The sequence below is a fragment of the Ixodes scapularis genome, unplaced genomic scaffold (assembly GCF_016920785.2).
Source record: "Ixodes scapularis isolate PalLabHiFi unplaced genomic scaffold, ASM1692078v2 PGA_scaffold7__128_contigs__length_106722199, whole genome shotgun sequence".
Taxonomy (NCBI): Eukaryota; Metazoa; Arthropoda; class Arachnida; order Ixodida; family Ixodidae; genus Ixodes; species Ixodes scapularis.
Window position 1 is genome coordinate 11,153,803 of NW_024609882.1, and position 22,852 is coordinate 11,176,654.

A 22,852-nucleotide genomic window follows, 5' to 3' on the forward strand; every position below is an offset into this window, starting at 1 on the left:
AACATGGGGCTGGGAGCCAGAGGCACGCTTGCCATTGCAGCCTGTTTCCGAGACGAAACGTGGCCACATTCTTGTTTACAGCCAATACCGCCTTCACAAACGCCCGCCACCTCCCCACACCACTCTTATTATTTCTTGCAAGACGAACCATGCCCTTTAGGTTTTACTCTACAAGCATGCTCCATAAGACACGACTTCGTTCATGCTACATAGTTTTTCATCTTTGTCTTTAAATGAAATCACATCTGATTCAATATTTGCCCCAGTGATGTGATTGGTCTGAGCCATTTTGGAGCAGCTCTTGAAGCAGCCAAAAGTCAAATTTGGGGCAGCAAAAAAAAACTTTCGGAGCTTGGACGCACATTTAATTTGTAACTAAACTAAAAGGCAATTTGGAATACAATTTAGCGCTCAAAAAACAGGGACAAAGAGGCGAGAAACAGACAGCACAGTGCGAAGGGTGGTGCAGCATGTGTCAGCGTGGCCTCAATTGATTTACTGGACAAGGAGCGTGCGTTCCTCAATGACGCGGCCTGGCACCGGGTTGGCTAGTGGTGGAGCAAAATCAGAAACTCGGATGGCATAAAAGTGTCGTTTCACGTAATAAAATCAGTTGTTAGTAGCGCACTGTGCTGTCTGTTTCTCGCCTCTTTGTCCCTGTTTTTTGAGCGCTAAAATGTATTCCAAATTCCAAAACCAACTAGCCCAACAATCTACTCTACTAAAAGGCAATGTCTACTTTGCCCTCTCACTTACGTGGAACCCTTTGTTAGCATCAATGGCACAGCAGGAGCGATTCCCTCAAACACAGAACTAACATTCAGTTGTGTGGAGAAGCATCAGACACAACAAGAAAATGACTGATGAAGGACAGCACTAACTGCTGTAAAGGGTTATTTTAGGTATGGAATCCCAATAAAATAATGGTAGAGCACAGTAATTTCAAGCACCTAAATTATTGTTTTCTTCGTGATCTAGAGGTCGTAATAAAACTACAATGTTTCAGTTAAGAAACAAGCACTTGTCATTTGATTATGAATGTCAATTACATTTTATATGTGGAACTTTATAACAAAAATGGGCATGTGAATGATCAATATGCCTTCTTAAAATTAGTCTTGCCAAACTCAATTAGGTTCTTCCCAAGCTTCCACCCACTGCTCCTACCAATACAGTTCCATTTCACAACACCTATATAAAAATGATAACTAAACAATGGAGTTAGCATAAAAGATAAACCTAAAAAAGAGTGCATGTAAATATTCTTACAGTACAAGTATCATTGCTGAATTTCAAATCGGAAAGAGGTGCCGCCAGGATACTGCAGTCTGTCATACAAGCCAAGTTGCATTCAGAAATACTGTTGAGCCTCGCTCATGAGGAGTGCTTTTTCACTAGCACACAGGTGCACTGCGGGGAAGCAAGACACGCAAAAGTGTGACAAATACTCCGTGGTTGTCGCTTCTCTAAAGTACACCAGTGCACCGTGACAAGTGCACTCAACGAAACTAACTTACTCTTTAGAACATACCATGAACGTGAGAATTACTGCGAAACTTCCGAGTACTGTCAGTCTTTGAAACGATATGCAATCGACAGTACTATGTCATTTGAGGCGACAATCAAAAGTTCTGAAAATTTGCACGAGTGTATCGTAACGGTCCGGCTGGGTAGCGAGGCTCGAGCTATTATATTTTCAGTATTGTTAAAGTGAAATTAGGTTTTGGTGCAACGTTGGTGGAAATGTTTCATATTTCGTAAAATGTAGCAGGAAGTAGCAGGGTAAGCACTTTGGCACAGTTTTGTGTAAATGGCACAGCAATCACATCACTGTTGCCCCCTATCTTTTTAAATGTGATGAATAAAGTAGAAACTTCAGTTTGACTGATATAAAATACCATTTCAATAAATAGCCACACCCAATAAACATTTCAAATCTAGTATATCGACCTAGCTAGTTGCATAGACTAGTATATCTACAGGCAATGAGTTGCACTAATACATAAACTGAATGAACGTAAACTTTAAAAGCGTCTTGCTTTCGATCAAAGTAATATTGTTATAAAACTCCTGTTCCAATTTATCCGTCAATGCAGATGTTTTTTAGACCTCCAGAGCCTGAAATATTCTTTGCTGATGGCAATGCAACACCAAAAGTACAACACCAATACCTAAGTTGCTAATCGCTAAATAAAACTACCTAGCCCACTTGCACACGTTTTACTCACACAAATATTCTATACATTAGCATCATATTTAATGACGACCACTCCAATTACGAAGACCGTTTGCAGCTACTTGACTAGCAACTGTACCAATCATATTTAAACTTCTGGCCAGCCTGAAGAGATGCATAAAAAAATCATACTGATCCAAATTTTTGTCTACCCTGGCTTCCAGTTTGTCAGATCAAACACGGTTTGGGACCTGTTTCTCATTCGATCATCGATGCAGCTTTCGACTCATATTATCACAGCTTCCATCTGCTTCGCAACAATACCCTCTTAGGAAACCGGAAGGTTAAAAAAAATGCACTTACAGGCTCCCAATGCATCTGAAACAAGGTTGGGGGAGGGGGAAAGACAAAAGAGGCCCTTTTTGCAATTTACAATAAGATTACGGTTGCACTTATGACGGCCAAACTCCCGGGGACATCACTACGACCAAGACTTCGCGACTTGGCCACTTGGAAAGGAAGTAAGGGTAACTACCACGCACAACCTCTCACGAAAAAGGCAGAGCAAACAGACTCGTCCCTATTTCTACGCCTAACTGCTTAACTTCAAAACAGACAATAGGCTGCACCCAAGAGCAAGCTGGAACAAAGCCGCCTACACGACCAGAGAGCAGTCTGGGACTCACCATCTTGGACTTGGTCTGCTGCTGCTTGCGGTGCGTGTCGACCACCTGCTTGACGGCGCCGTACAGCGTCTCCTGGTCGTTTGCGATCATGCCCATGTAGAAGTTCTTGTCGGGCATGTACACGACCAGCATGAGCTTGATGTCGGCCGGGGGGCTGGCAAAGTGCACCAGGCCGAGCCAAGCCGAGCTCATGAAGCGCGACAGCTTGTGCAGGCCCTCCGCCGCGGCGGGGCCCCCCTCTGGGCCGCCCCCAAACGCCAGCACCACGCAGCGCGCGGCGTTCTTCACGGCCAGCACCACGTTCATCAGCATCGTCTTGGGCATCAGCTGCAGCGTGAGCTTTGGGGGCCACTTGTCCGCGCACCTGGGCAGGGAAGGGGCGGTCAACTCGACGCCTCCTGAACAGAATTCGGCGTTGGTGCTCGGACGCCAAGACGTCGGTCTGCCTTCGAGATGCGGCGAAGCCGGTTTACGTCGTGAACGAGGAATTTTGCCGGTGCGGTAAATTCAGGGTCCCTGGGCTCTGCATCGCAGGCTTTCGCTCTGCGTGTTTCGAGCTGCGGTGGGCTAACGCGCTCGCCCGCCGATCTCTCTCGGGGGTCACCCCCAAGGCCGGTCCGCGCACTCGCGACCACTTACAACCGTGTGCCTTAAAACCTTTAGGTAGCTATATAACCCTCCACAATTACATATATTTCCTATCATTGCTGCACGTACCATTCTTCCTTTCTCAGCTCGAAAAACGTCTGGCGACGTTACAGACGACCGCTTCTCACAGATAGTACCAATGTTTGATCTCGCTAATGCCACAAAAACTATCGTTCTAGTGAAATGCAGTTCTTCCAGAGTCACCTCGTATGGGATGCAGCCGTAAGGATTGACTCATTTGGCATGCCTCGCAAAATTCGAATTCGAAGCGTACGACCCAAAGTTGGGCACGCGAATGTTGATTGAACAAAAACGTTTTATGTCTATCTTTTTATAGCTCAAGTCAGGGGAGGTTAAATTTAACAGATAGAGCAAAAACATTTCGCAGTCCCGTGTTAGTCCACGCTACAGTCTTGGCCACAGCTGCAACACGTCACGGCTAAGTCGTTGGGTATCGGCGTCGCGTTCACGCACCGTGGGGCAGTGGAATGCGTGAACAGAAGCGTTCGGAACAAAATAGACATCACTTTTCTTCCGAACAGTTTTGTTTTGTTCCAGTTCGTTCCGAACGCTTTTGCTTCTTTTTTGATCCGGAGTGCTTGAAAACGCATCTCCAGGCACGAGTTCTTGTCATTGACGGTGCAATGAAAACAACTTTTCACAGGCTGCTTTTTTCTTCAGAGCACGTGGAGTGGGCATTGGTTACTACGAAAACCTTAAGTTTAGAGCGGGTTATTAACGCTGCGGCGTTGCTCGGCGGTAACGCGCCCGCTTCACACGCGCTAGATCCAGGTTCGACTCCAGCGGGCAACGGGCGTTTTTGTTTTTGAGGATTTAGCGACATCGACGACAGACGCCCTACATTGCCAATACAACATCAACGACAACAACTACTACAACGACAACATCAACTACTAATGAAACACCAATGATGGACGTCACTTCCAGTGTTGGGAAGAACCAACAACAGCTCTCGCCGTAAAATGGTAACCGTGCATTACCCATTCCTTATACCGCACCTTCGTCGTCTGCACACTGGTTTGTGAGCTTGCTCCCAGGTGGCCATGGTTCAGATGTTTCGTTAAAACTATAAATTATTACGATTATTTCGCTCATTGCCAGCCTCTTATATTGGTTTTTAGCATTTTTGCGTTCGACGAGCCACCCAGAAGTGAGTTCCTAAAGCAGTGAGCAAATGACAAGCAAGCTGGTAAGGGACATAGGAAATACACGGCCTTCGATATTGCTTTATTTTTAATATTTTGCTCCTTCTGAGTTGAGCTCTCACAAAACTACATTCGCGTATCCTGTTAAAGGTATGTTCGTTTGGAATTAGATTTTTGCGAGGCATGCCAAATGAGTTAGTCCTTACGGCCGCACCCTGTAGACGGCGCTGGCGCATCCTCTCGTCGTAAGAGAATGTAACAACTCGATCATAAGCAGACGCGGGTGTCCAAACAAGCCACGACTTGGCGACGGGTCAAGAATGCGGCCGGTCTACCGCCTCCGGCCCGAGCTTTCTGCCTTCTATAAAACTTTGTCGCACACGCAGCCGAGGTTCGGCGGAAGGCATTGAGTGCACTTCGGAGGCAGAGCTTCTGGTGGGTCCTCGACTCGTCGCCGACCGTGGATCGCCACGGAAACGCGACTCTCGAGGGTCCCGTTTCTGTATTGGGCGTGCCCTGGTACTCACACTTCGGGCTCGCCGTTGGTGACGCTGGTGGAGACGGTGCACTGGAGGGTGTACACATTGCGGGGGTTACCCGGCATCTTGTCCTGGTACTCCACCTGGCCCTGCCAGACCGTGCGGCGCTCCTTCATCGGGCCGCCCATGCCCTGCGGGGGCTGGGGTAAAGACGGGGGCAGAACGAGACGCGTTGTGAGCGCTCGGCGGTATCATGAGGAAGAACGAGGGCAACGGCAAAGCGGAGAAAGAAGACGGATGACGAGTCGGGCGCATTCGTTTTGCTGCCACGGGTCGTCGTAGCGCTCGTTGACTCTTTTTATATGACGTGCGACGCCGGTGTTTTTGTGCAAAATGGAACTACAGTAAAACCTCGTTATAACAAAATGGGATATAACAAACAAATGGATATAACAAAGTAATCATAATTCCCCTTGCTTGAATAGTTGGAAGAAATGGACATTGGCTATAACAAACTAATGGTTATAACAAAGTAATTACGACTGCTCCTTCAACTTCTTTATAACGAGGTTTTACTGTAGAACACTAACCTTGCCACTCATGTTTTCCTGCTTCTTTGTGTATATCGAAAAGTCGCCACCGACATGGTCCCCGTCGAAACTGTGGATCTTTTCCCTCTAGACTGTAACAACTCTATCAGCAGGTTCTGAAAACTCACGCCTCCGATTTCGAGAGGGCCCCCGCTACTAACTGCTGCCATCCGCGTTCCGGGAAGTGCGGCGACAAGAAATTGAATGTCTCTTTGACGTTTCTCAAACGCTTTCTAAATGCGTGGCAGTTGTATTGGTCCTCTTCACACTCCTCGTTAAACGGGCGCACTAAGGAGGTTGCCAAATGGCTGTGAATACTAATACGCGACTTTATTTCCGCAAGCACAAAAGCTCCCAATATTTTTCGAGTCGCGAAAATTTGGTTCTCGAGAAACTTAAGTTGTTTACAGTACACAAAGTCGTTGCAACATCACGTGACATCACTTTACATAATTGCATCAGGTAAAACTATATGTCAAATGATGCTTGTCACAATCTCACAGCATCGAATGACATGACCTCATGTCACGGCGTTACCTGAACTCGGCATGACCATGTGGCATGGCTTCAACCTCACATGACACGATGGCATCAAAATGTCGCAAAGATTTATAAACACAATGCGTTTAGAGTATCCTTGACACGACATCAAAGCGGCACATGACGCCGTGACATCATCGAACCTACATCCGATGAATAAAAATTCTTTAGAGCTGGCCCTGCAAGAAGTATGGGAGCTAAACTGCCATACCAATGTCTTTAGTTTCACGAGATGCGCAATAGACATACTGTTATAAGCTTTTTGTACTTCATTTTTTTTTATCTTTCATATTTTCGCATATTGCGTATTCACTTCCCGTAACTCCCCAAGAATGTCCTCTTGGCGATGTACGTAACAAAATACTGTAACAGACTTAAATTTCGCCGAATTTTAGACTCGAGAAGTACTGTCAAAAATAGATCCCACAAACATATTACCCTACAGTAACGAATGCAGGGCAAACCACTCCCAATCGAAAAAGTTTTGTGCCCACAAAATATTCATGAAACCCGCACACGACGAAATTTGCAAAATATTGAGCCCACCAAAATTAAGTCGTTTACAGTAAGTACATAAACGACTTGACCTCTGCCCAGCTGCACGGCCCGCCAGGGGTGGATCTAAGGGGGGGGTGCGACAGGGGTGACGAGGGGTCATCACCCCTCCCCTCCCCCCCCCCCCCCCCCCCAAAACGAAGTTCTGGATCCGCCCCTGCGGCCCACACGTGAAGTAGAGCGGGAGAGCTCACCCCGGGTGCGGGCTGGGGCTGCTGCTGCGGGGGCGGCGGGCCCCCCGGCTGCTGCGGCCCTCCCTGGGGCTGCATGGGCTTGGGCCCCAGGCCCCCCTGGCCGGGCGGGAACGAGGGTGGCATCTGGTTCAGCTGGGCCGCCAGGGTGCTAGGGGGGGGCGCCACACCCCCCGGGGGCACGCCCCCTCCCCCACCGGGAGGCCCCGCCATGCGCATGGGGCCACCTCGGAAGCCTGCAGGTACGGAGACGGTCCGGTAAGCGACCGCCAGGACATCCCATACACAGAATGCGCCAGCTTCACCTACGCGAATCTGGGCCTCCCGACATCGCGGTATCCAGTCGCGGCGTCGCGCTGTAGGGCTACCCGACAACAGACGTTACTCTATCTAATAGGGAGTTTTAGAATAGCGCATACTAAGTTTTGCATACACAAAGAATAGCGTTATTGCCACTGCGCATGCGCCGAACGCTAATCACATTTTGCACTTTGCAAGCGCTATTTTAGCGTACACTATTTTTTGGAAATTACGTGCCTATGCAAAGAGTCTTTGGGCTCTTCCAAGGAGGATTCGTGATGAGAAGTTGGCTAAAGCCAAGACGAGTACAGTTAAAAAAAAAATGGTGGCCCCCAGGACCATGGTTGCGGCCGCTTTAACGGTGTCATAAGGGCGACGTCGGCGACATCCTTGCGACTGCGATTTTCAATGCGGGACGACATTGCACTCAATTTGGAAAACCCAGTAAGGTGGGCAACCATCACTGGCGACTTGATGCTTGCGACGCGCAACCATTTCTCAGTGAAGGTACTGTGTGCGAAGGTCTGTACATGAGACACCTCTTGCCGAGGTGACGCGACACGACCAAACGATCACTCACGTGCGCATTCTCATGTTTAAACAAATCAAAAATGTTAATCTGGACAAAAAATTTTGTTTTTTCTTAAGTTACAGCATTTCGAGTGTGAAATAAAAATTATGACCACGTATCTTGGTGACGTTGCAAGCGCGAGACGCTTGGGCTTTTGCATCGCGGCGCAGAAACGCTAGTCTAAAACTCTCATGCGTAGCGTGTGCTAACGCAAGCGCTAAATTTAGCACTAGCCTGCGCTAAAATTGTGTACGTTATTCTAAAACACCCTAATAACGTCGCCAACGCCGTCACGAAGCGCGACCCAGGTCTGACCCGTTCTTTGCAATTCCTCGCACGTGACGAACATAACCACTAAACTACAGTTTCAAATGTTTACCGCAATTATCCACATTTTCCCAGCCTTCCTTGATTATTCTCGGCGTTCGTACACCCGGCCGTTGTCCGCTTCGGTGCCCTTCGCGTGATCGCCGCTGCGCAGCACGTGCCGAGGATCCAGATCGTCGGTGCTAACGAAGGCACAGCCGTAGATTGTGGTTCGGCACAACGCACCCTTTTCACGAGCACTCAAGGGGCAAAAGCACCTTTGAAAGCATTCACTATAGTCACAAACAAAGTGAGAACGGAAGGGAGTGCTTTTCCAACGCCCGGCCTTCAGCACGCACTCCGTGCCTTCCGCCGTAATTTGAGTGTGCGCGTGCATTTGAAATGTGCAAGACATCAAAGTGTTGTCGAAAATAGGAAGCTCACCCCCCCCCCCCCCCTTCCCCCCGCCGTTTTCAGCTTGTCAGCGACTACGGTACCGAAGACGACTCGCGAGACAGGGTTTAGCAATGTCCACCGACACCCTAGTCACACGACGCCCTTAAAAGCTTCACAATTGGGGTCAGATTTTCCTGCTGTTCAGGGTGCTTGTGTAACAAGGTTATGGTTGATAGTATGGTTGAACCCAGTTATATCGAAACGCGGGTAAGTCGAATTATTGCCCATATCGAACCCTCGCAGAATTCTGATAAAAATGCCGTGCAGTTTAGACTTTTTATATCGAACATGATCGGGCTCATAACGGATGTGTCGAACTCTCCCGCACCAGATTGTGCGCTCTGGAGGCAAGTGGCAGGCTTCCCTGCGATACATCGGCACGCAACAGTGGCGCGGCAGGTGCTCACGACTCTAACACTTGACCGGCTCTGTGCGCACATTCCATTGGCACCGGAAGCGCCACGTAGTGCACTGCGGTGTCACCGATCCCCTCGCCCACGTCCCTGCATTGTGTTCCTGTTGTTTTACTATGGTGCCTTAGTTTTGCTCGTTTCTTCCCGATTGTGATGGCTGCCAGCTTGAAGAAACGGATGTCGGCAACGACGGCGTCACGGGAACCCTGGCGGACGTGATCGACATCGATATCGCCGCCAAGGTCGTTCGGGAGCGGCCCGTTGCGAGCGGCAAGCCGTCGCACAGACGTCAAAAAACGGGCTACGCGGTTCATCTCGCCCCAATAAATGATTGTCATGTTTTTAAGAAAGTGCTCCGATCAATGGTGAAGTGCAGGCTAGTAAGAACTGCGAGTAAGCTCACAACTGTGTAAACTGCATACCCCTCACGTGCGTTTTTTTTTCTTTGTTTTGTATATAGAATTTTTCCTACCGTATTTACTCGAGTAATGGCCACACCGTTTTTGAAGAAAACCTGACGGCTCCCTTTTCCGCAGAGAACGTGGATTGCCAATTGCTGTGACAGTATGATTTCGCCAATTTACGGGACAGAATTGACATCCTTGCACGAATGTACCATCTCTGAAGATTGCATTTTTATACAGAATCATGTTCTCGACCTAGTTATTTGCTACGTTATTTATGCTCAACGCGACAATTGGCCGTATGTGTTCTGCAGCAAAGGGCCGCAGAGCACTGCAAGGGACTCGCTCATAAATAGTGGGGCCATTACTCAAGTAAATACGGTATGTCAAACTATTTTATGATTTTTGCACAGTGATATAAGTGGGCTTGACTGTAACTCCAACCATACTTACGCTTAACTGCATTTAAAATGCCCGTCGGATACACTTTACTGCGGTCGAGTCTGACCTCAGTCACGTTACACGGGCAGTTAAGCGCGATTGAGGTCAAATTAGACACGGTCTAACCCGTGTAATCCTGGTTAAACGGATTAAACCGTGTAACCAGGGTGTTAAAGTACTACCTAGGTACAAGTAATTGGAAATCAGTATCTTGGTACTTTTGTTGTACCTGAGGTACAAACCTGGATACTTTCATTTCTCGGTACCTGTATCTGTATCTAAGGTACATTTTCTAGTAACTTGTAACTAAGTGAAGTTACTTTTTTCAGGTACTTTTCTATTCACTTCGTCAAAATGGTAGAAACTGTAAATCTTGAAGTATTAACACCCTACCATGTGCCGTGATTAACGTTGAGTTGGGTACGACCTGGGAGGCACTGACTTGATTGAACGACGTTATAGCGAACGAAGCCCCGCCCATGATGTTTCATTGAACGACACTTTAGCGAATGGCGGTGTTCATTCGAGTGAACGGTGGATTAGCGATGCCATTCTAGCGGCATCAATTCATTGAATCGCTCCGGAACTCTGTTTAGGAAAAATAGCGACCTGCTTCCTTCACCTCAAACCGAAATCAACTTCACTGCGTGTTCGAAGCTCCTCTGACAGCTATACAAGGGAGGAGATAACTTGAAAGATGTGCACAGTTTCTGTTGCCTGCATCTTGTCCTGGTGGTGGCCCTCTTCTGCCATAAATACAATATAAAATGTAATTGAAAATAAATTACAATTACAATCGTAAAGCAATGTAACATCACGTATATAATACAGCTTCCACTCAATTGGAAGAAAAAAAAGGTAATTTTTCTTCCGACCAAGGAAAGAAAAAAAACAAGGAAGCTTGAAGCCTGTCGCTCGTCCTCGCAAAGGTTAGGTGCATATGCACTCGACTCATGCGTTTCTTCATGCGGCCGATGTCTTCTGGGCCCGTCGATGTCAGCACTGGCTCCGACGGCAAAAAAGTCAACAAGCGAGTTTCGCAGTATCGGCGTGACAAGCTAAACAGTGGAAGGCTGTGGCCTCGGTGAACCAATTGCAGCGTGGGGATAAGGCACATGAGGACTCGACTCCGATGTGGACATCGCATTGACACCAATAAAGCACACTTCTCAAACTCGGTTTTGTAAGTATCCTTAGTATAACAAGTTTTACTTCCACTGTATTCCGGCAAACTTGAGGAAAATAAATGAAATATTTTTGAAGTAACTGTACCTGAATCTAGGTACATTTCTAAGCGAGTACCTAGGTACCTTTTTGTATGGGTAACTGTAACTGTATCTTAGGGACATTTCTGAAATAACTCTTACAACCCTGCGTGTAACTAGGGCACAGTTGGCGGTAACTGCTAATCATACTTACACATTGACTGTGGTTTAGGATACCCGTCAGACACCTTTGACCGCAGTTAAGTCTGACCTCCGATGGGCACCCCTGACTGCGGTTAAGGGTGCCCATGTAACCGAGGCATGGTTTCTCAGACTGGCTTCCGAGGAACACACGGGCTACCCAAGCTCTCAAATTTTCTCGACTGCCCCTAAGTAAAACTTTAGCTACAATTCGAACATATCACCTATTGATGCATTCCCTAGTATGTTCATTCCTGTTAACAAGCTTCGAAGGCTCCCGAACAGCTTTAATATAGTAAGGGTGCAGACGAGCTGGTGAATGTTAACCACGTTGAATAAACCTGAAACTGGGGCAGAAATAAACAGATAAGTCGAAGAATTTTGAGACATCGTCCTGTCCTCTTCTGTTTCTTCGACTTGTGTGTTCATTTCTGCCACAGTCTCAGGTTTATTCAACATGCTGAACAGCTTGACTGCACCAATGCCAACGCAAGGAGGGATTCCTCGGATGTCGGTCGAGGCAAGCATCCCTGAAATTGAATAGTTGGGGAACCCCCAATTAGGGCTCGGAGCCTACGAAATAGCCGGGAAGGCGGGTGGCATCACCTGTCTGCATCTGTGAGCCGGAAACGTAGGTGACGGTGGTGGGCAGGGCGGGACGCATGGGGGCCCCGCTGGCCATGGGGGCGTTGGACAGCTGGCTCGCCAGCAGGGGCATGCTGGTCGGGGGCGTGGACACGGAGGGGGGCGGGCCCCCGCTCCAGGGCATGCGCACCCCTGCGCCACCTGGACGCACGAGGGCCAGGCGTCACGAGGGGGGACTAGTGTACCTAGGCCACGGCTCAAGTGAGAAGACGGAAGACTAGAGGAAGGAGTGCACAAACGCAGCGCTGAATTATAATTAACTGTTGGGCTAGTTGAGTAAAAATCTTTAATACAAAAGCGTAAAGGACAAGGACAAAACAAAGACACGGACAGGACAAGCGCTTACTATCAACTGATTGTTTCATGCGTGAAAAGGAAAAACGAGAGTGATAGGACAAAGACAAAAATATATTGCTAAAGGCATTCGCACAAAAATTTCAAAAAATATTTAAAAATATAAAAAAATAGAAAAATTAACATAATTAAATTAAAAAAAGAGAGAGATAGAAGAGTTTTTTTTTATTTCGTTCTCATTTCTTTCTTCCCATTTCTTTCTCAGACAGTGATATTGATGGTCTGCTAATGCACGTGTCTCCTTTTTCTATTATAAATTTTGCCTAAAAAAATTCTCTGACTCTCTTGCTCCAAATGCGACTAAAGACTTTTGTTTGATTAAAGGGAAGCTGAAAAGGTTCATGATAAAAATGAGTTGGAGGTGAATTTTAGAGTTCTCCCATAAACATGAATATCATGTTTGTTTTCTCAGAAAATGAAACTAAATGCGAGAAAACACAAAAGACCTCCGACCAGTCGCTGTTACGTCATAAAGGGATATTTCAGCCGCCAAGCGCGTTCCCTCGTGCAGGCAGCGCGTGCAATTGCAAGCTTGCCAGGTATATTCCCCCGCACTGACACCAGTCGTGATGTCCTTTTCTGATCTTTTTTGAAAATAGCAAGAGTGCGCGTGCACAGCTTTAATAGGCGCTGAAGATGTGGCAGAGCGGAGATTTCGAAAACTCTTTATGACAAAACGTTTCGGGAAGCGGTACTTTGAAAATTACTTTCTGCAGCCTTCGTGCACCAAATTAAAAAAATAACCTCGATATTCGTGATCCTGAAGGCCAAATGAAGACGATTCAAGTGTTTTAACTCAAATACAGAACCGCTTCAGCTTTCGTTTAAATAGGAGATAAGTAGGAAAAGGTCATGCTGTTGTAGTCTTACATTAATGCAGCGCCCACATTGACCAACATACAATCTCCCGCATGTGCACGGCGCTGACTGGCAACTAAAATTTTACTCCTGCACAAAGCAGCGAGCAAACGAGATGTAAAAGGTAGAAAAAAACCTAACAACCCGACAAAAACACACCCAGCATGCTGACACGTGCCGAAAGAACCTTGCTGCACCCCTTCATAAAATCTACCTCGTCACTAGCCGAGCTCGGCGACGGGACGCTAACTCACGTGCCTGCTTCGTAACTGTCAATAAAGAAAACCTCGTCGATTTCCCTCGCCATCTCATTTTTGTGTCGCGCTAAAATCCTGATTTGTTCGAACAATGGTGAACACGCACGTCCGTCGAGGCGGATCGCAAGATGCCCCGACGGCGAGGTGCGCAGGAGCGCAGCGAAAGGTGGCGTTCTCCCGCCCGGATGTTTGCACACCTCCCCGCTTGATCAATGTACACTTTGCTACGGGACAGGATAGGGAAAACAATTAAATTACAGTGCTCCCACTGCTCCGTACTGCGAACAGCTTCCAACTGTTTGCATTACGGGCTGTGAGGAGGTGACGAAAGTGTTGATCGCCTGCAAGCGTCTTCACCTCGCCACCTGCTTTGCTCCTCGCCATACGACAACAAAACGCATACTCACTTGCGACCAATCGGTGCAGGAGCAGTGGTTTAACCAGGGGGGGTGGGGGAGGAGGTCTTACGTGGTTTCAGCACCTCCTCCTCCTCCAACTCCTTCCCGCACCCAAAGCCATGGATATCTCAGGAACCTCAAGCACCACCCTCCCCCCCCTAAAAAATAATTCCTGGCCACACACTTCGTTCCACAGGTGTCCACAACTGAATTGCAAACACTCTCCATTGTTTAAGTTGCTCTCTCTCTTAATTATTTGTTTCTTTACCCTGAGCTTGTGGTGCTCCGAATATCGACGGTTTCGAAACTTTTGTTCAAAAAAGACACATAAGACTGCTAACGTGTAAAAATGCGTAAGCATTCGTATACATAGCGTATTCCTCCAAGCAGCGCGCTGCGCTAAGTCCGGCCGGGCGACCTCTGTGCAGCCAGCCTGGGCGGGCTCTGCGGCCGGCCGCTCTGCAGAGCCCCACCACCCTCTTCCTCTAACCGGCGGCTGGGCCGCTGCACCATGCCATGGGGTGACATTCCTTGGAACTACACCACGCGCCAGCCAATGGGAGTTTTCTATCAATTCTCCGCTACAGACTACAGGCTTCGCTTCATGGGACAGGGGAATTTAACGGCTTCAAGAGCCGATAACGCCAGTTCGCTCCATGGGACCAGTTAATGCTTTCGCATTAAAACTGACATAACCCCCTCCTGCTTGGATGGTGAAAAACCATCCGCAGTATTTCTTAAGTAAATAAAGATAAATAAAGTATGCTCTACCGTATTTCAACCCGTCAGAGCTACGAAATACCGAGCACTTTCCACGGAGCAGAAGTTACGGCATGCGTGTGTTCTTACCTGTGGGACACTGAACATCTGTTGCGGTACGAGTAAGAATCCAGCAAAAGCTTGCCGCTCGTAGTTCATTTGGAAAGTCGGGACAAGGCACTCACCAATTGTGACTGGAGATCGGTTCTGAGTTGCTCTGTTCATGGAGTCCGGAATGGATCGCAGAGTCACGTTGGGTGGATTCGGCTGCATCGATGGACGAGCCGAACAGCCGGGAATTAGTGTCACCCCCAACAACACAGAGGCAACGAGTACATTCGAGCCCGGTCATATCACACCCGGGTATTTTGAATTATTGTTTATATCGAACAGTCCAAACATCCCCTTGAAAATCACATGTAATGCTAAGGAGCGTTGTCTTTTTGTATCGAATTCCCATGGCGGGGACTCTCGATATAGCGAATGAAGCCTGGCCGCCCGTTGCTTTTACTGCGATCCGATCCAACTGCGCCGGTGGCGAGCACATCACTTGCGTTGTAAGGCTGGCAGACCATTAAGCCAGCATACACGCGGCAAGATACGCAGCGAAACAGCAGTTGTGAAAAATGAGAAACAATGAGCCATAAAAAATAAAATAAAGTGGAGCATGGCAAAAGAAAGGGGAAGTGCACATAGGGAGAGTGCGTAGGGAGAGCAAGAGCACGTAGGGAGAGCAGGGAGTACCCGCTGTCGGGACGGTAACCTGCGCCCTTTCCCCGAACTCTGCTAATGCTGCGTAACTCCCTAACCCTAAAATAATATGAGCAAAAAGAAAAAAAGTCTTCGGCAAGTTGAGTGTTACCACAACGGTTGTGCAATCGCACTTCCACTTCCACGCCTTCTCTTTGTTTACCTTTTTCTTTTGCCAATATTGCATTGCCCCCCCCTTTTTTTTTTTTTTGCTTTTTTTTTTTTTTTGTTACTTGAATTTGGTGAGCTTTCTTTTTTGATGCTAGCTTAACTTTTTTTTATTCACCTTGCTTTTATATTTTTCTTTCATTTTCTTTTCACTGTTTTCGTGTTGTGTCACTGATGCTGTTTGGAGGCCCCAGCCAGGTTGCGCGTGTAAGCGCGCCGGTGTTTGCGGTCTCCACCAATTACGCTCTACTATATTTAGCGGCTCTTGGATGCTCTATTTCGAAAGCTCCTGTTTGTCGCAACCTTCGGTATTAGCAGTGATGCCAGAAAATTTCACCTCGAGCTTAATTTAACGTATTTTTGTATATCAAATTACTGATATATCGAACTATTTTACGATTCCCTTTGAATTCAATATATCCGGGTTCCATTGTATTCCGAATGGGCGATTAGGCCTCGTGACATCAGATCGTGTGACGCCGATTTGCCCTTTAAATTTAGCGGGGAAACTGAATTGGCGTACAGGTCAGGTGACATCATTTTCCCCGCCAAATTTAGGGGGGAAACTCAATTGGTGTATACGTCTTACGACATCAGGTCACACAATGTCAATTTCCCCGCTAGATTTAGTAGAAAGTGCATGGACGGATGGAAGGACAAATCCGTTAAAAAGCATCCTTTACATTCTTTTCTCCCCAGATTCCACCACCCTGGACCTGGTGTCCCAGCATGGCACGAGGACTGCACCTGATTGATGGCTGCCAAGTGAGATGTGGGCGGAGTTGGCACCCCAGGTCGAGACCCCTGGTTCTGGAAGGCCAGGGGCCCTGGAGGCTGCTGGGGCGAGCCCCCCATGGTGCTCATGGGGGACGCTGAAAGCAAACGCGTCGTCACGTTCTCCGTTTCGAGGGCAACAAAGCCTCAATAAGACATCCCAACAGCTGCAACAAGGACGTACAGCTCAAGCCTGCAGCTGAAATGATACAAAGGCTCTCGATAGATGGCACTCAAATGGCACGACGCTCACTGCCGAGGTTGGGAAAGTAAGCAAACTCAACTTCCCTCTAACCGTGGAACGTGTTCTGCAGCTTCTTCCTGCTGTCTCAAATTCGGGACACCCAAACCGCCGGAATGCACGGAGCTAGCTCGAGTGCCCCACGCAATGCGGGCGAGCGAAGGTCAGGCTGGAAGGCATCTTGGGGCTCACCCTGGGAAGTGGGCTGCTTGAACACCTTGGCCTCTCGGGGGTTGGGGGGAGAGCCACCGGCGGGGCGCTTCTGTGCCACGGCCGTGGTGGCCGGACTACGAGGGTTGAGTGGCGGGGCCGCGGGAGGCGGGCTCGGCTCGACCTTGACCTCTGACACGACGGCCTGAGGACTCACCGGGCGCTCTGCCAAAGGGAAAAACAAGCCACTAGGCTCATGCGAATATTCACGCTTTCTGAAGCGTCGACTGCGGCGGGTCAGCCCCGTCAAGTGCACTTCTGACCGAGCGGGCTCTGTGGGTATTGCTTCCCTGCAGTGCATAGGTGCACGGTGAAAACCGCACTCAACAGGGCTCACCCAACGCAATCGTGCGAGGATGGTAGGCTTTGATGCCTCAGCAACCCTCAATCGTAATTCACGCCTTTTATTTTTCATTCAAATTTTAAATTCGTGGCTTCCGTGACAAATCCTTGAACGGACGTCGGTGGGTTGCGTACGAGTCCACCGAAGATGTCATCCTTCACGCCGCGCATCAGAATACGCAGCTTCTTTTCGTCGGTGGCCTGAGGGTCGGCGCGGGAGCTCAGGTGCAGGACATCTTCCACGAAACTCGTGACGCTCTCATTGGGGCGCTGGGTCCAGGATTGCAGCAGATCTTCGGCCCTCTCCCTCCGATGTTGATTGGCGAACGTACGCGTCAGCTCGTTCTTGCAAAGCTCTCATGAAGTCACGGAAGCTTCGTGGTTTTCGAACCAGCGCCTTCCAGGTTCTGCTGGCGCTGTTCGCCACTCAACCCGTTGTGGCGAGCCACGCGTCGGTACTAGTTGATCCAGTCTTCGACGTCCTCGTAGGTCTCGCCGAGGAAGGGAGAGGGCGATCGCGGAGAAACGGGCAGGACGACGACGGGCGGGGTGGTCATTGTCGGGATCTTCTCCTTCGCCTTGAGCAGCAGGGGTCCGGATTGCGGGAGTTGAACTACGGTACGGCGGCTTCTTCGGGCTTCGGCGTCTTCGACAAAGGGTAGCCTTCCGGGGCTGAGCACGTCGCTTGGCCGGGATGTCTTCGGAGGGGTACGCTTAACGGGCATAGAATGCACTACCCCGCACCTCCACCGAAATGTCACGAATGACAAGTGATGAGGCGATAATAACTGAAGAAACTAAATGTTTAATGGGGTGAACTTGTACCCAAAAATAAAAAGGAAACAGAAGATAACAGCACAGCGTCGCGGGCGTCAAGGTCGGCGAAAGAGCAGAGTCGAACGCTGGGGCGAAAACCGACTCGACAATGTCGCGGGCGGCATCTTATCTAGAGTGAGTCACTATCTCGAAGATTCGGCGGAGAAGGTTCGAGCGTAGCGCGCTCGGGGCGAGAATGAACACGCACTTTCTAGAACAACAATGGCAGGGATAAACGATTGAATTTATGTCCGAAGCAAGAATAAACGAGAAAGTTCTAGAAGTCCGTGACCCTGCGCGCGGCAATATGTTCTCGGTTGATACGTTTTCCCGGCTGTTACGTTCAAAAACGCTGGTCCCATTTTACTTCCGTAGAGATACATGTATTAGTTTCCTGCCTGTTACGTTTGCTTTCCCGGTTGTTACGTCCAAAAGTGTCGGCATCGCGGCGCCTCGGCGCGCCAGATGCCAGGCTGACACGCTGGCTTCGAAGCGAAGCTAGCAGAGCAAAGCCGAACCATGCAATGCGGGTCGCACGGCACGCGTAGGAACGCAGACGCCCGTCTTCCCCCTTTTACCACTCTTTTCCGTCTCTCTGTCTCCTCGCAGGGCTCTGCTGAGCTCTACCACAGCTTCTCATCCTGCCCGAGTGTGACCTTGGAGCACTGCTCGGACGGGGAGCAAGGCTGGCAAGGCGGCAAACGCTCGTTCTCTTTTGCTCTCTCTTTCATCTGACCTTCTCTTTCTCTGGCACGAGGTGCACTCGCATGCAAGCTGCGCTTCTAGTTTCTGTTCCGCTCGATCGCGTGAACAGTGGTGTTTCGGAGTATGTGCACTTTGCACCCATAAAAGGAAGGCACTCTCTTTTAAAGAGAAATTTTTGATATACTTCAGACGGTGGATTGCAATCCTAGCCGGAAGGAATCTGACATCGCAAGAGACCTCAGACGCATGCCGTCAACTTTGAACAGCATCGTCGCCATCACATACTGTGAATATGCGTCGCCTGACGACAATGGCGTTATTTCTGAACCGCAGAGCGTAGCGGAGATTGTGGCCGACCTCACTACTGCTGATAACAAAGAAAGTGATGAAGATGTTGAGCAAGAAACAAACAATTACGCTGCACCCACGTCTGCACATGCGATCGTTGCTTGGGACACCTTGCGCTGCTACAAAAATGTTCACGACTGCACGGAGAGTGAGAGAGGACTGCGTCTCCTGGAGAAACGTCTTTTACTGCTAAACATTCATTCGAAGCAGCAGGCGGACATTATGCACTTTCGTGAACATGTCCGAGTCCTCAACAGTTCTGGAAATACACATAAAATAAACCCTTGTATAAGAGCTGCTTTCTATCTCATGTAAAGCTCCCCTAACTGCGTTATCAGTTGTTACGTTTTCCCAGATGATACTTTTTTTTTTTTTTTTTGTGGATTTCTGAAAAACATATTAATGAGGTTCTGCTGTATTTTTAAATTGGTCTAGCTTAGAAGTGGACAAGTCTAAGGTTGAGAACAACCTTCACGCGTTCAGTCGAATTTTTGTTTAAGCACAATGCATGGTAGTGAAAAGTTTAGAGCAACTATTTGATATTCAATTCAAAAATACTTGGCCAAAACCACTATTTGCTTCGAATTCGCTTCAGACTCAAAATATACTATCTGCCTGTGCCTACACACTGCAATCCCCAAAGTCAAATCTGGGGTTCTATGAGCCAGACTCACGAAGCATCTGGTACGCTCCAGCAGACGACCAAGGATTCATTTCGACCACCCGAGAATCTTTCAACGTGCGACCAAAACCTTGGTAATGTGGCTCCTCCTCCGAATGCGGCTCCATCAGATTGCGGACACCTCGGCCAAGATTCAAACTCACCACAGCGGGACTTGTAGGCCGACACTTTGCCTCAAAGCCAAACAGCGATAGAAAATGAAAAACGAAACATGCGACAGCATAGGCACTCAGCAGTATGTAATGGCGAATTCCGCTCGCTGATTTGGATCACTCCAAGAGTGTCCCCTTTGGAGCACACATCTTCCGTTGGCAGATCTGGCTCCAGTTGGTCACCTTCAGCTCGTAGATTCGTGGCAGCGCCCGCCGCGTGGAGTGCCTCCAACCCCGCTGAACTTGATCCGTGGAATTTTACGAAGCTTGGCGAAAGTCGACAGAAGCGTGCTACGTCATTTTTTTTAACTGAGCGGTGTGCACGCGCGGCGAGGTCGCCAGACTGGTCGGGCTGTAGAGCAGTTGGACCTGTTCAGATGCATCGGTTGTTTACGCAGGATTGTGATGCACACTCAAATGCTTCTACCTCGCGTAGATCAGGGGTGCAGAGCCAGGACTGGAGCGCGACAAATTGTAAGCACTGACTTCTGTGGTCGTGAAAGGAAGAACAAGAAAAAGGACCACAGAAAATCTCAAGGAAGCAGACGCAAGGTTAGGCCTGTTCATTTTGCCACAATTGATTGTTTACCCTTTCACACTGCATGCCGCCAGCGTTTTCTTGCACAATAAAGCAAGAACTGACAAGGAAACAACTGTGCAAGTGATGGTTTGTCACGTCTTTATGTTTATTAAAGTCTCACCAGCAATCTAGGTTCCACTGAATGTGATCGCTGTGCATGCCCTGCCGCTTTGAGGCGGCCAAAAAGTATGCGACAGTGGAGAATGCGGACATCCTCCTTGTCACTTGCGACATGGGCTCCCTGGTATGGATACTGCGCCCAGTCTGTGCCGCGTGTTATTTCCATAGCTAAACAGTGAAAGTAGTGACTGGTCATCGGTTAGCCCAGTTGGCCAAGGCGTTGGTAGGCTGGTCAAGTACGAGCAGCAGCCATTTTGAACGGCAGACCGTCTCGCGCGGGTCGCTCCAAAAATGCGAGTCCATCTTCCGCTCGTTCATTCAGAGCGGGTCCCATTGAGCAGATTTTTGCCTCCCATGCAAAATCTGGAAAGCGCTCCGGACCTACCAGCAGAATTCACCAAAAGATATGTATGAAGTAGTGGCCACTCTGACTGACCCTTTGCTCCCCAATGCCGTTTCATTTCGAGCTCTCGAAAATAAAATACTAGGTAGACCCTTTTCTTTTTTTTATACCCGCAGGTGGCATTGGGTCCCCTTGTAGGGTCTCAGTGCTTTGCGTTGCTCGTACGACAAAGGAGAGTAGTTCGATGTTCTCGTAGAACCCAAACAGCTCGCAGGCATTTTGAAGAAAAGTTTGTGGCTTCTTATTTTAGTGTTTCAAACAGCCCGGACAATGCCAACGTCGGCTGTGACGACAATGACAAACAATACCTTGCAACTGGTAGCCCCTGAGCAGGACCATGTGTCTCCGGTCTTTGGCGTAGTTCTTGGCCAGAGCCAGCTGCAAGTCTCCTCCAGCCTGGGCGAAAGACGCGTATCATCAAGCCCCCGCAGCTTCATCCAGAGACGAGAGAGATGGCCTTAATGCCCTTACCTTTTCGTAGAGCTTGTACAGGGCCGGGATCTTTCTTGGCGAGAGAATGCTGAAGTTGACCTGCCGCTAGAAACGCAAATTTTCAATTCAATCCGGTAAGTGAAAAGCCGAGTTTATGAGCCAGTTGAAGTCACATTAACCATAATTCTCTCGTTATTATGCTGTCGAAGATGCATTACACAATGTGATGCATGCAGAACCTAAAGAAAAAAACCTTCGAAAACATTATTACAGTCTAAGCTCGTTATAACAGACCTTGATTTTGACCGAGATTCCGGTCTGTTGTAAAAGGAGTACTATGTAGTATGCAGATACGAAGTTGAGTCAATGGTGCATAGAGGAAAACCAACCAAACTTCACAAATCGGTATGTTATATCCAAATGTCTGTTGTAACTAGGTCTGTTGTAATGAGCTTAGACTGTATTTTGAGAAGTCTCCGGTAGCCCAGCCTGTCCAGTGAAATAAATACTGGCGCAGCGTATTTGGGCGGCACGAGCGCGATTCTCGCAGCGGCCAGTATAGGTACGGACAGACACTGTTCCCGCATGTACTTGAGCGATGGATCGCTACTGCTTGATGGACACTAAAAATCTAAGTAAGGAGTCACGCGAAATTTCTGTTCCCACAAGGCGGAATACAAGAGTTGTCTATCTTAAGCAACCATAGAGCTTCACTTGCAAAGCAGAGCGTCGCGATCCTCTGCCATTTCATGTCAGATTATCGCGAAAGTGACTGTCGTGCTGCATTAAAATGCGTAAAAGTGAGGCGCTTGAACGTCTGGCTTGCACAGGCAACGTTGTGCCTTGCATACTGCAAATCAGAAGAGTGCTTGCACAAAGTCTGTTCAATGGAACTTTGCAATAGACAAATCAAAACGTTCTCCACGTCACAAGGAACAAAATTACACACTACCCAGCCTGTACGCAGAGCGTTCAAAGGCCTAAGAAGCCACTGGATCGTCGGACTTGAGTGCAAGACCTACACTTTGCGAACCCGCAGCGAAAAATATGCTCCACCCATGACTCGGTGCTCTGCAAGGCTCTTTCGAGTTTTTGTACCGTGACTGCCTCTCAACCAGTCTGAAGTCGGGGGCAGAAGAGAAAGGACACCGCCATCTTGGTCCCTCGCCTGCCGAGCTCTTACCTCCGCCATGATGCCAGCCAGCTGATCCACGGTGTGGCCGGCATACACGGGGCTCTCCAGCGACGGCAGGCGGTAGGGAGGGGAGTTGCACACCAGCACGCAGTGCTTCTGTACCACCACACTGAAATCGCAGCAAAGTGCAACAGGGTTTTAACGACAGTGTTAGGGGGGAATGACATAAGTGGCGAGATGTATCGTTCTGTCCTCGTCATTCACCTAATGCTCCTCGTAGCCTTACCAGCACGCTCCATTTCCACGAGGTTTTAACAAGGGCCCTAAGAGGAGGGACCCAGCCAGTTCCCAGATCTCCAGAAATGGCCTTTAACACAGAACATATTTTACAAGTC

General features: G+C 48.7%; 1 protein-coding gene across 1 annotated transcript in view; it reads right to left on the minus strand.

Moving 5' to 3' along the window:
* Window positions 1-22,852, minus strand: part of LOC8040215 (mediator of RNA polymerase II transcription subunit 25) — a 41,333-nt gene that overhangs the window by 13,185 nt on the left and 5,296 nt on the right. The window contains exons 5-14 of the mRNA XM_029972606.3: window positions 22,506-22,626; window positions 21,362-21,427; window positions 21,199-21,286; window positions 16,725-16,907; window positions 16,265-16,389; window positions 14,785-14,866; window positions 11,935-12,114; window positions 7,035-7,267; window positions 5,204-5,355; window positions 2,863-3,226 (exon numbers count right to left, since the gene is read on the minus strand). Of these exons, the coding sequence (XP_029828466.2) occupies window positions 2,863-3,226; window positions 5,204-5,355; window positions 7,035-7,267; window positions 11,935-12,114; window positions 14,785-14,866; window positions 16,265-16,389; window positions 16,725-16,907; window positions 21,199-21,286; window positions 21,362-21,427; window positions 22,506-22,626 (1,594 nt within the window). The remainder of the gene's footprint in view (window positions 1-2,862; window positions 3,227-5,203; window positions 5,356-7,034; window positions 7,268-11,934; window positions 12,115-14,784; window positions 14,867-16,264; window positions 16,390-16,724; window positions 16,908-21,198; window positions 21,287-21,361; window positions 21,428-22,505; window positions 22,627-22,852) is intronic.